This window comes from Colossoma macropomum, unplaced genomic scaffold, assembly GCF_904425465.1.
Source record: "Colossoma macropomum unplaced genomic scaffold, Colossoma_macropomum, whole genome shotgun sequence".
Taxonomy (NCBI): Eukaryota; Metazoa; Chordata; class Actinopteri; order Characiformes; family Serrasalmidae; genus Colossoma; species Colossoma macropomum.
Genome location: NW_023494810.1, coordinates 32365466 through 32379759, shown reverse-complemented (window position 1 = coordinate 32379759; position 14294 = coordinate 32365466). Strand labels below are relative to the sequence as shown.

Genomic DNA, 14294 nt, shown 5'->3' with positions numbered 1-14294 from the left:
ATTCTTGTCATTAGTTGAGTTTAGAATGGATAACTTATCTAGGTAGCTGAAGGATCTTCAAGTGGAACTCCACTGACTTTTCTAATTTTCTGTGTAACTGGATGGTTAAGATGCAAACAAAGTCATTTAGAGTAGTCTGTTGTGAAATGCTCTGCTCAAGAAAAACTTGCTCAGCATTGTGGTGGCAATAGGAACCAGATGAGTTTAATGCCTCTAAATCTCCCTCACAGAAAGATATTACATGAAAGGGCTATGAATATGCTGCCTGATGTCTGAGATACTGTTTTACACTAGTTTTATAATATTTTTTTCAGTCTAAAATATATTTTAATTTATTTTCATTCATTTATGGCAGAGAAATGCAGAAAAGATGTTCAAAGGCAAAACAGTCCTCAAAGAAAACTCTTTTTTTTTCAGATTTATCACTATTTTAACCTCAACAACATTATATATAAAAACTCAGAAGACATGTGTAGGTTCACTAGTGGTTTTGGATAGTAAATAAATATAATATATAAATATATTTGTGTTGTAGTCATGGTGACCCCTGGTTCCTATCAATACCACTGTAAAGAAACCGGAGCCTGTAAGTTTCTCTACGATGAACTATTTCATATCAAACTACTCTAAATGAGTTGTTTTACATCTTAACAAGTTATTTATGTCTAGATTTTGGAAATTTGGTGGAGTTCCCCTTTAACATTGCTCTGTAATGTTATTTACCATTAAACATCACATTATAATGATTGTCTCCAAGTACAGCAAACTAAATAAAGTTGAGCTTAGTTCCCTAAGAGCATAAATCAGTTATGTCTGTTAACAGTTCTGATGTTGAACTGTGAATGTGGTCTTTCACAATGTTACATCCAAAAATCTTTAGCTTTAAGAATGAGAAAAAATGGCACCAATCTCCAGATGATCAGGGTATGGTGATGAATTTCTGAATTTCCCATTCCGCCTTAAATGTTGCTGCAGTTACATTCAGCTACATTAACACTGAGAATTGCATATGTACATAAAGGCTGTGTAAAATCCCTGAATAAAAAGGAAATTATAAGGTGTCTCTAATTCCATACCTTATCCCATGGTGCAATTTTAAAACACTTTTACAACAAAGAGGTTTGACTACACCAATTAAGAAGTGTAGTAACCCTGCATTCAGTTGTGCGAGATACTATTGTCTTAAATATACAATGCAATCACTACTCCCCATGTATTGCGCTATGTCATGTTTAAAAGCTTTTCATTTTAAGAAAAGACGCTATAGTAGAAGATCTGCATTTTGAGACCTTTCATGATTGAAAGGCCATAGGAAGTAAGCACAAATTCACCTTCTACCTTTCTCTTACTTATTTACATAATGTAATCTTAAATATATCCCACACTAGAAACACTGTAACTTAAACAGCCACTGTGTATTTGTGTGAAACTTTCAATTCAGAGTGCTTATAAAGCATTCTGTATAGATAATCTGTATAGACTGTTAAGAGGGAATTCTGTCATTTGTTCAAAATTTCTGCATAATTCAGTGTTTGAGAAGTAAACAAAGTCATTCAACACTGTTAAATGAGAAATACTGCTCTAGAGAAACTCAATGACTGATATTTCTTCAGCGGTGGTGACAGGAACCAGGGGTCGCAACATCTACAACACGCATATAGATCTAAGTGTTTTGTGTGCATGTATTTATGTGCCAGATTTTATGCAAACTTAACGGACAGTAAAGTTTTTCTTATATTATCTTTTATTTGCTATCCAAAACCACCAGTAAACCTACACGAGTCTATTGCATTTTTTATTTATCGCTGATGATGTTTGAATAACAACAAATCTAAAATAATATGTTGTCTTCAGGTATTATTTTGCCAGGATGTGTATCTCCACCATGAATGGATTTTAAAAATTATGTGTAAGGTCAAAACCCTTTTTAAAACGAACGTAAAGCTCTGTCTCAGGCATCAGGCAGTGAACTCGTACCCATTTCATGTAGTAACTTTCTGTGAGGGAGCTTTTAGAGGTGGACGTCTGGTTCCTATCACCACCACTGTGAACAGTTCTGACTCTGCAAGTTTCTCTAGAACAGAGCGTTTCACACCAAACCACTCTGAACGACTGTTAACATCTCAACCATTGAACTATGCAGCAATTTAAAAGACTCTGCGGATTTCCCCTTTGAGATGTAACTGCAGCGTCATTTAAGGTGGAACGGAAAGTTTAGCCTCGTGGTCACTGCGGGCTTAAAAAACATTCACAAAATCACAGTTTAACCTGGCTAAATTTAGGCTCACCCCAAGCACCGCTCAGTGTTTCATGTCATGATTAAAGTGCCCCACTGCCTTTCCTTAATTACTGATATACTTGTTATGAGTGTAACTATGGACTGACATAGTAAAGCAACAGTCGCATTAATCGCTAAGGTTATCTTACCCTCACGTTAATGAGAACAGCAGCAGGCAGCAAATACGTTTAATTAGCGTTAACGTTACTGCATTTGTATGCACTTCAGTGATGGAATACGAGCTCATAACTCAGTAAAACCTCGTACTATCAAAAAACCTCAGAGTGGAGTCTTTGCTATCCTAGCTAATTAACTTTACAAGGCATTAACTTGACCTTAACCTTGGCAGGTCACGATAAACCCAAGTAACTTCAGCTCATGTTAATTAATCAAACTTCTAACGACACATTACACATATATTAATGTCTCATTATTACAGTAATAGTGAGAATTACAGCAAATAATCATTTAACTTATCGTTCGTTATAACTAAGTAGCTAGGTTAGATAAGCTAACGTTACCTCAGAGTAGAGCCTTTTAATTTAAATTTACAAGGCATTAACGTCACGTTAACCTTGGCAGGTCCTTTTTCCTATTTCTTTAAAAGTATTGGCCCAAATGTGACCAATCAAAATGCATCCTGGTTGCCAGGCAGATTTCGCAGAGTCCAACCTATCATTACACCCTGTATGACTTCGGGTATTTCCGCAATAACTACTGAAACGCGAAAAGTGCCGAAGTACTGTACTGAATAGAGCACTCTTACGTTACCTACATTTACAAGACATTAACTCGACGTTAACCTTGGCAGGTCACGAAAAACACAAGTAACTTCAGCTCTTGTTAATCACTCAGACTTATAACGACATATTATAAACATATGAATGTCTAATTATTACAGTAATCGTGAGATTTACAGCAAATAACCATTTAACTTACCGTCTGTCCTAACCTAGCTAAGCTAACTAGTACCTTACCTCAGAGTGGAGCCTTTGCTATCCTAGCTAACCTAACGTTAATTATTATTCCGTACACTTGCAACTTTTCCTGTTTGTGTAATAAAAACTACTTTCTTGACATTTGTCAATGATACATCTGAGACAGTGTCATATATCCTTTTTTCCATCAAATCGGTTGGCAAGACCATCTAAGTTGGGTTTGGACATCAAATCTGTGCAAATAGTGACCGACCCCCGGCGTGACCCGAACATGGCGGGTGGGGAAACCCAGGGTTGCGAATGTGAATGGGGTGGGAAAACTTTCACGGCCAGTTAAAATGCATTTTAGCACGTTTAAACATAATATTTAACACTAAACGAATATTAAACAATGGATCATCACCATGAAACACAGTATGTTTAGTACTGAGCTGTTAATCTGAGTTTACACCGTCAGCTAATTTACCTCAGCAGACTCCTTTCAGCTGCGCAGCTTCACAGCACTGCCTCACTTTACTGGGCTTCTTTCCAGGGTAGCCTCATTCACTGCACACATTGTTTATATTAATTCACTTTTATAATCAGTATAATCAATTAATGTCAATTTTATGCAATTAGATTTCATAAAACTTCAAATAAAATGCAGGGAAAACACTGTAGGGAAAGCCGCTCCCTCTGTGGAAGCTGGTGAACGGAATACTGACGGTACAAACCGTTGACACGAATGACGCTTTTTTCCTATTTCTTTAAAAGTATTGGCCCAAATGTGACCAATCAAAATGCATCCTGGTTGCTAGGCGGATTTTGCAGAGTCCAACCTATCATTACACCCTGTATGACTTCGGGTATTTCCGCAATAACTACTGAAACGCGAAAAGTGCCGAAGTACTGCACGGAGTACAGCACTCTTACGTTACCTACATTTACAAGACATTTACTCGACGTTAACCTTGGCAGGTCACGATAAACACAAGTAACTTCAGCTCTTGTTAGTTAATCAAACTTCTAACGACACATTACACATATATTAATGTCTCATTATTACAGTAATAGTGAGTTTTACAGCTACAAGAAATGAACTATGTCCCTCAGTTGTGGCTTTTGGTTCTGAGCCGTTAAGTTTCCGTTGAATTTTGAATTTTAAAATGAGAGTGGCTGCGCGCGCAGGCTGCAGTACTGATGCAGTGTTGCCAGATTGCTTCTATATTTTCAGCATAAAAATCTTAAAACTCGCCAAAATGCATGAATAAACACCCGCAATGTACACATCAGGAACAGTCTAAGGTCCATAACCATAATACGAAAGAATACAGCGTTTAATCAGCATCAGTAAATCTGATACGTCCACTGCTGTTGTCTTCTTTGCCTTTGACAAATTCGCAGATCAGTAGGTGTTTAAGGTGTCACTAGACGGCACTATCAGTATTTTAAACACATCTATAGATTTTATTTCTGCTAATAACTGAAAGGCTTTTATGTAATTTTTAGTTTCCCTGTCAAACAAGAAACGTCTGGACAAAGGAACTATAAACAATTCTAATAAAAAATAATGTGTATGTTTATTTCAGTAGCTTGCATTCAAAGCTATTTCCATAGCTTCAAAGTTCAGTGGCATTGTAGCTGCAATATATTTTCCGTAATGTGGTTGGTTAATTTTATACACTTTTTAAAAAACAAGCCAAAATAATAACGATAAACCCGACCAAATGTTTGTCCTTCCCACCAAACCCAACCAAAATCCACTCAATTTGGCAGGAACACACCAAATCTGGCAACATCTATGCACTCATGACCCCTGACAACTGGGAGGTTTCCAATAAAAATCCCTCAGAACATCACTTGAATGAAAGTCATAGGAGTCTCTTCTGAGCTGCTGATCTGTGACATACTGGCCTATTTAAAAGTTATGGAAATTCTGGAACGAGACTTTTGTAATGAAATGGCTGTGTGTGGAACTTACAGTCGTATGCAAAAGTTTGCGCGCCTCCAGCCAAATGACAATTTTGTTGTGTGAAACTTTGTTTACACATCCTCTGCAGAGAGCACACTTCGGCACACTTCAATGACAGTTTAACATTTTGAAAAAAACATAAAACATGGCCTGTGCAATAAAGTAAAATGTAAATATATAAAATACAAATTTTATATTTTGTTTCATCCACAACCCAGAAGGATAAGCGGTTTAGAAATTGTGTGTCCAGCAGTGCTGCTGGAGTTTTTAAACACTTTAGTGTCACTGCTGGACTGAGAATAGTCTACCAACCAAAAGTATCCAGCCAACAGCGTCCTGTGGGCAGCGTCTTGTGACCACTGATGAAGGACTAGAGGATGACCAACACCAACTGTGCAGCAGATGAGCTGTTGTCTCGGACTTTACATCTGCAAGGTGGACTGACAAGGTAGGAGTGTCTAATAGAGTGGACACAGTGTTTAAAAACTCCAGCAGCACTGCTGTGTCCGATCCACTCGTACCAGCACAACACACACTAACACACCACCACCACGACAGTGTTATTGCAGTGCTGAGAATGATCCACCACCAAGTAGTACCTGCTCTGTGGGGGTCCATGGGGGTCCTGACCACTGAAGAACAGGGTAAAAGGGGGCTAACAAAGTATCAGAGAAACAGATGGACTACAGTCTGTAACTGTAGAACTACAAAGTGCACCTATATAGTAAGTGGAGCTGATAAAATGGACAATGAGTGTAGAAACAAGGAGGTGGTCATAATGTTATGCCTGATCGGTGTACATGAACACAATTCAGTTTCTCTAGAACGGAGCATTTCACATCAAACCACTCTGAATGACTTTGTTTACATCTGAACAGTCGAATTATGCAGAAATTTTGAAAAAAATGTGGAATTCCCCTTTTGGGCTCCAGGCTGTCAGTACACGAAGAGCACTCAGCTGGACACAATATGGGTGATGTTGCTGTGTACATTCTTTGGTAAGAAGTTTATTCACTCACAGACACGTAGTCCCAGAAAACAATAATAACTTGCAAGTAAGTAGAAGAGCTTTAATGTTTGTGCTCGTGTAAATACAGCGTCCTGGCCCTGGTCTGCGAATACAGGGAGAGCAAGCAGCAGGCAGAAGAAGCATTGCGAGATTTTTAGTGCAAGCATATAAGAGCAAAGAACATAAGGGCGGTAAATGGACAATTCCCGTTAACATGTGCATAGCTAAGACACAACAGCAGAAAAGCGCAGTGAAAGCGCCCCTCTGCCTCGGAAGAGGTGCGTAAAATAGCCCTACAGCTGTACACTGTACAATTCTACAACATTTCACCTCTAAGAAGAATCGTTTTCAAATGATTGAGTAATAGCACATTCGAATAAGCAATGTCCGAGTCATCTTCTGTGGAATAAGGCATAGTCTTACACAACCCTGATCTAACTGATATTTAGTAGATTAAAAAGGTGGTGGGGAGGGGGGGGGCATGTGAAAGACCAAACTTCTTCATAAACACAGTTCTGAGTTCTATAAAGCCTTTTGCATGTAGAAAACTGACACACGCACGCACACCCAGCCTTTTACATACAAAGCTTACATTATGAGGAACTGAAAGCAGCATGAGAAGGTTTAGGTTCATGCTCCTGAACCCAGGACTCAAATTTACCCACATTTTTATCACCTAAAGGATCTGTGCTTCCCAATCCTGGTCCGTGAATGCCCCTGCACTTTACCTTCTAGTGTTTTTCCTGCTCCAGCAACTCATCTGCTCATTCCCGACCCCTTCAAGAGGTTAAAATTGCCGAATATGCAGCAAAATCTGGAACCAGGATTGGAAAACATAGCCACAGAACAATATCACAAACAGTGTTCATGTGTTTGCACTACCATTCAAAAGTATGGAATCACTTGTTATAATAATACGTGCTGTTATTTCATTCAGTGTAGACCGAAATACTAAAAGATAGGTTATTATTATAAATTCAGTCTTGATGTTCTACAGTTTTCTCACTCAATATGGAATCATCTACAGCTGTGTTCATCATTCCGGACACATTTATTCATTTTTTACAACTTCCCGCATATGAGATGAAAAGCTGTAGCATCATATTAGCTGCAAAAATGATATCTTGGCAAGAGAAATCTTAAATCTGGTCGATATATCTCATGTTTAGATTGTAAGAACGTTATAAAATTATTTTACTTACTTCAAGTGAAATTATATAACCATATCATTACATATAATTTTGCTTGTTTTAAGAAATATGCTTTCGATTAAGCAAAAATCGCCCGGAAATAAAATAATCGTATAATATTAATTATCTAGGAATGAATAATTAGCCTTATTAATGTGCAATATCCTGCTGTGTCACCATAACATTGTTATTTTTGTGTAAGATTTGAATCATTATCACCGTCTAGAACATTTTTCATCTATTTAGTCATTCTGGCCATATTCAATGGCTATTCGTTCATCTAATGTTTACATCTGCAGTGGACTGTCCCAAGTATTTGGGACACTTCAAGCTTGTGACCCCCCTCAAGCAGGGCCCCTGGCAGTCAAAGGCCCCTGAGCACTGGCCCCAGTGGCCCAGTCAGTAAACCATCCCTGCATATCAGAACCATTTTATACATGTACCTGCCATATATAATGAAAACAGTGAATAGTGATTCCTTACTTCTGAAGGGTGGCGTACACCGAACCTGGTGAATTCTAAATTACATCATCTTTCTCATTTCTTTATGCTTCTATATGTTATGGCTACTGACTACTTTGCCAAATATAAGCTTTAATAACAGCAGTGTTGTCCAAAATGATCATGGGCCCACCACAATATCTTACACTCGGCGTTATAGTGAAATTCCTCACCTCACTGCTGAACATGGCCAGGAAAACTACAAGAAAGTCCCTCGTACAAATCACTGAAACACCTGTGAGAAAAAAACTCAGCATCGGTGTTCTTGGTGAAAGGGTATTGCTATTCACCCAGCGCGTCCAAAACTGCTGTTCAAGGCACTCTTGCAGGCTCTCCACCTGAAATCAACAGTCATCTCAAATTTCCTTGGGGTGGAGTAAAGATGCGGCATTTCTAGCGGTTCTAGTTTAGGTGCCAATAGTCCAGAAAGCGTGGTGTGAAGCACTGGTGACCGCAGCACAATCTTGAGGCTTCACAGTGATGATGTGATCTTGACTGTGACTTCAAGACAATCCCTCTTTGTCTTATTTACATACAGAATAGACTTATTCAAACGCTATTTACATATATGTTGGGTCTATTTTTGAATGAAGGGATTAAGCTACATGTACGCAGTGTGCTCGGCGTATGTACACTTATATACAGGGGCTATGTACAGGCATGTGAGCCCACCAGTAAAGGTTTAGTTATATAACTAGCAGAAACATGTAGGTACAGTACATATTAAGGTTGGGTGTCTATGCACAGCCTAAACTAATGAAAAAATACACTGTACATGGATTATGGACATATTCATGGGTGACACGGCGCACTTTAAAAATATATATATGCTAAATGTACATACGTGGTCCAGCAGACGCTCAGGTGATCGGATATTTACACAGCTGGTCTGGATACATATACATTAGCCATACAATACATGCCTACATGAGATACAGATATAGTAGTATGTCCTAATAGGTTGTGAAGCTAGCTCGGTGGCCCCCAATCCCAGTCCATGGGGACTACATAACTCCGACTTCTAAGGGTTAATTAGTTTTGAAGTTAATTAGGTGTGCTAGAAGAAGGGAGAGCTCCCATGATTGGGAACCACTGCAGGATAAACAACAGCTTAAAGATACTGTAGAGAAATCCAACCCATTAGACAATGCATGGAAGCCATCAGTTTAGGTGCTACAAAGTCCTGTTCTGAGAGCTGGGGGGTTCTGGAGAAGACGATGGTGCCATCCAGGGGGGCGACACTGTGGAAAATGTAAGCACATCCCGGCTAAGAGGTGCAGTCAGTGCAGGCCAACGGGCAATATAGAGGGGAGACCGCAGGACCTCTCCGAAAGGGCTGCCATGCATCAAGAAACCATCCTGAAAGCCCAACAAGTGGTCAGCTGTCAGGGAGGAGGTGTGAGAATCAATTCTGGGCCACGAGAGAGGCAGCCTGGACGTTGCTGTTACCGCTGGAGGCACCTACAAAGAAAACCAAGGCAAAAGTTCAAAAGATTTAAAGGAAAGATTCGGCAAAAAAATCCAATGAACACAATTTTCCAGTCATCCTTTATGTAGCCAATTGGCTGAGACATGTTTAGTGTTCAAGCTGTGCTTCTTTAGTTCTGAACTGGAGCTACAAGGTTAACATTGCTAACAAACACTAGAAGTCAATAGTCACCCAAATCTTTTTTTTTTTTTAAATACATCCTCAAAATGTCTCAGCAGGTGATGAATTCTGACTCCACAATTTCTGTTGTTTTCGTTTATAAAAACTGTTTATCTTGAATCTTCAACCTGTGGGCCATGGAACACGGAGGGAGTAATTCGGGCCGGTAACGTCTCAGTTAGTCATTAAAACGTAAGTGGAAAAATGATTAACTTAATAATTAAAAATCGAATAATTAAACAATTTCACAGTATAACCAATGCAAATATTAATAGAGACGTACAAATAAAAACATTAGTGGGCTAATTAAACATCATCAGCCGCTATGTGTAGTAGTTATACACGGGTGGGCCTTGGGGTGGAAAAGGTTGAGAACCCCTGATCTAGCATCCATAAGCTCTGGTCTAAAATAGCCGCCCTCTGTGTCGAGCTATGCAATGAAGTTCTGTTCATTTTTATAGTTCACATTAAGTCAGACTGTGTCCTAAACCACAATGACAAATCTGTGCAACCTTATTGAAGATCTGGATGCAGTTTGAGTGGGTTAGAAGCAGTTTTAAGGATGTATTTACAGAGACGACTTGGGTGGCTACTGACTTTTAGTACTTGTTGATTGATTTGTTTGAATTTATTTGGTAATAAAAATACATACAACACTGCACAGCAGCTGTTACACACATTTAAGTCATTGAGGATTAAAACACAAAAAAGCCCTATAGCTTATTTCCATAGTGGTCCTCGTTAACAATTTTTTGTATTTGTGTAAGTTGGGTACATTTTATTTCTTGCGCATTTTAATACGTCTAAGATATGGTTAATATCAGTAGTAGTAGTTAATGATTTAGAGCATCTTTACATGTTCTGCAGGATTCAGTAAGACCGTATAGACTACAGAGAGGACCAAGGTTCTGTTATAATGTTCTGAGCGTTCTGCGTGTCTGGATGGTTGTCTTTTGGTTTCGTTTTGAGTAAAGTCTTGAAAGATGTTTTGAGAGGGTCATGAACAGATGGTGCCTATTTGACATAATAACAGGAAAAAACAGGAAATTGCAAGGCAGTTGCCGGGACGTTGAAGATGTTGAAGATATATGAACGACAATTACTTGGGAAAAACATAAAAACGTTCTTTTGTAGAAGTGGTACCTGTTTACAAAGTCCTTTAAAGAAATATGAGTAGAGCTTTTTATTAAACTGCTTTATTACGTCTGTTTACTGTTATCAGGCTGTTTTTCTTTTCTCACCCCTCCGGTGCTCCTGGTCCTGGTTCTTGTGGCCCGTCGGGGTCTCTGACTGCGGGGGAGAGCACGTGTGGGGCTTCGTGCCTCCTGAACCCATGTGCCCACCAGCCTGTGGAGCTCCACAGGGAACAGGTCAGTCTTGTTATTGCTGTTGTTGGTCTGTGTTTGAGCCAGGCCCACCACCGGCTGATGGGGAGGAGGGGTTGAACCCGGGGGCATCTGCGGCTGATTAGATGCTGCTGGAGGAGCTCCAGACCCTGAGAAATCAGAGAAATCTGAGTAAAAAGAGTTCAAGAGTACTGCCAAGAAAAACCCAGCTCCAAAGAAGTTGGGACAGTATTGCAAAATGCCAATAAACAAAGAAAGCAGTGATTATTTCATTTCTATTTGACCTGTATTAAACTGAAAACAGTACAAAAACATAATATTTGACGTTTTACTTTATGAACTTCTTTTGTAAATATATGCTCATTCCAAATATGATGCCTGCAAGACGCTCCAAAAAAGTTGGGACAGGAGCATGTTAACCAGTGTGTTACATCACCTTTCCATTTAACAACACTTAATAAACGTTTTAGGGACTATAAACACAAACTGATCCATTGTTGAACCTGAAATTTTTTGCCATTCTTCAGTTACACATTTTTAGCTGTGCAACTGTACAGGGCCTTTGTAGTCATATTTTGCGCTTCATAATGCATTATATGTTTTCAGTGGGAGACAGGCAGGCCAGTCTAGCACCTACACTGTCACAACAAGAATGTGGCTTGGTGTTGTCATGTTGAAATAAGCATGGATGTCCCTGAAAAATGTGTACATATCTTTCAGCATTAATGGTGCTTTCACAGATATGCAAGTTACCCACTAATAAACCCCCATACAATGGATTTTGAACTTTACACTGGTAACAATCTGGATGGTCCTTTTCTCCTTTGGCCAAGAGAACGTGATGTATATTTTTTCCATAAATAATCTGAAATTTTGACTCATCAGACCACAATACATGTTTCCACTGACCAGTCAATTTCAGATGAGCTCAAGTCAAGTGGACAGTGTTTCTGTATATTGTTGATATGTGTCTTCCACTGTGCGTAGTACAGTCTTAATTTGCATTTGTGGAGGCAGCGACAAACAGTGTTTATTAACAACAGTTTGTCAGAGTATTCCTAAGCCCATGTGGTGATATCCATCACAGATGCATGCTGGTTTTTAATGCAGTGCCATCTGAGGGGTCGAAGGTCATGGGCATTCAGTTGTGGTTTTCAGCCTTGCACTTTATGCACAGAGATTTCTGTGGATTCCCTGAATCTTTTGATGATATTGTGCACCGTAGAGTGTGAAATACCTAAAATCATTGCAAACACTTGTTGAGGAAATTTATTCTTAAACTGTCTGATTTTTTGCTAATGCATTTTTTGTCAAAGTGAGGACCCTCAACCCATCCTTGCTCATAAAGGAATAGAGCTTCCTTTATATCAAGGCATGATTACATCACCTTTTGTAAAACACTGGCTGTGATTACATGCAAAGATTTTTGCCAATCGAAATGAATACAATCCGATTACAGATTAAGACTGAGGTGTTTATATGCTCACTCTATTCAACAGTCTGATGAAAGTCTTCGTTTATATGCTCACTACAAGTAATCCGATCCAAAATGACGCGCATGCGTGGAGTACCGCTTAGAGTAAACGTTACCATGACAGTGAACATCACGTGAGGTCCAGTCCGCGTGAGATGAGTTTCCAGTTGGTGCGCTGGAGTTTTTAATTGCTTTAAAATGATGTCAGACTCAGGAAAACGTGCTTCACATGTCCTTATTAAAGAAGGCCGAGAGGAAGACGTCGTGTTCTGAGACACATAAGCTGGACGTCCGTCCCACCGCCGCCTTTTAAAGATCAGAGCATAAATTTCGTCTCTGCAGACCAGTTTCTGCTCCGCCATGCTGAACGGTATAAACTTTTGCCAGAGCCGGTTTATGAGTTCTGTGCTTTTGATATGACGCGACGCACATGCGCAGAACGTATTTACACGTCCTGATAGGGAATGTAATCAGATACAAGTGTTTACATGGATATTATTCTTCTATTTAACGGATTATTTACAGGATTACCCACCTCGTTCAATCGGATAGAAACTGTATTCCAAATGGCCTCAATCGGATTAGACTCTTCAGATTGAAGTGTTTATATGAACATATTCTATTCCGATTGAGCTATTAGTCGGATTATTAACGGATTATCAGGCTGCATGTAAACGTGGCTATTGTAAGACAGTTACTGGTCTTAAATTGCCCCGTCTCAACTTTCTGGAAACGTGTTGCAGGCATCAAAATAAGCGTATATTTATAGAAAATAATGAAGTTGAGAAGATAAAACATCAAATATCTTTTCTTTGTTCTACTTTTGTTTAAATACAGAAAAAGTGGATTTACATATCACTTTTTTATTTGCACTTCACACACTGTCCCCACATCTTTGGAGTTGTGTTTGTGGTTATCTGTATGTGTGTGTATGTGAAAAAGAGCAGAATGTTAGAACAAACTGTAGGCAATCTGTTACTCAACATGAAGATATCTAGCCATGTTTGAGTGACTAAAGCATTACGATTAGTGCTATGGTGGTCAAAAGAACAACATGGAGTAGGCCACAACATTAAACTTACAAAATATATCACACATGCAAAAAATAGAATTTTGAGATGTGACTATTGATAATACGAGTAATTGAGTGATGTAACCAATATTTAGACAATTAATCAAGTAAAATATCACAGTGCCAAAGTACAGAAGTGTGGGGTTTGGGACGCGGTGTTAGATCAGCCAGTGAGACGCGTCCAACAGTCCAGCAGCTTCAGCAGCTGATTATAGCTGTATTATGTGCTGATTGTAAGCTGGCCATTAAAAATGTGAAAGTTTATATATATGTCAATTGCTAAAGGTATTTTCTGATTATTGATGCATTTATTACAAGGGTTCCTTTTTAAAATTCCCATAGATTTCATGTAACTGCTGCACCATTTAAGGTAAAGTAGACAATCTGAATAAGAAGCTGTGAAATAAAAAGCAAACATATCATCACTGTACAAATAAAAACATGTATCTCCAAAACAGTAAACTTTACAGGAGAGGGCAAAAACATTCTTACCTTTCAACTTAGGTTAATGTAAAGAGATTTTATTCCAAGAGAATTTAGAGCACTTCTATTGGTCCATTCATCATGAAATTTGTACACAATGTAAAGCAGAACTGGTGTGTTGAAATGATGTAGAAAAATAAAAATCAACAAAAATGGAGATACATGGTTTTCTTTGGACAGTGACGATATGTATGTGTGTATTACTTAAGAGCTTTGACAGTTTTGGTAGCCATTTTTTTTGTTTTTAGTTTTACGAAAATCTTACATATTGGAATTGTCTGAACTTGATCTTCTCTTTATAGCGTTTTCTAAAGTGTCCACATATCTTTTCAATCTTTTTCATGGTCATTGTGGCTGTTTTGTTTGGCCTTCAACCACCTGCAGGTTGTAGCTGTAGCAAAGGT

At 38.8% G+C, this 14294-nt stretch overlaps 1 protein-coding gene across 1 annotated transcript in view; it reads right to left on the bottom strand.

Annotated features, from left to right (window-relative positions):
• Positions 1–6223: 6223 nt before the first annotated feature.
• Positions 6224–14294, bottom strand: part of wnk2 (WNK lysine deficient protein kinase 2) — an 83947-nt gene continuing 75876 nt past the window's right edge. Inside the window, exons 29-30 of the mRNA XM_036559261.1 lie at positions 10757–11010; positions 6224–9328 (exon numbers count right to left, since the gene is read on the bottom strand). Coding sequence (XP_036415154.1) covers positions 9041–9328; positions 10757–11010 — 542 coding nt within the window. The 3' untranslated portion in view covers positions 6224–9040. The remainder of the gene's footprint in view (positions 9329–10756; positions 11011–14294) is intronic.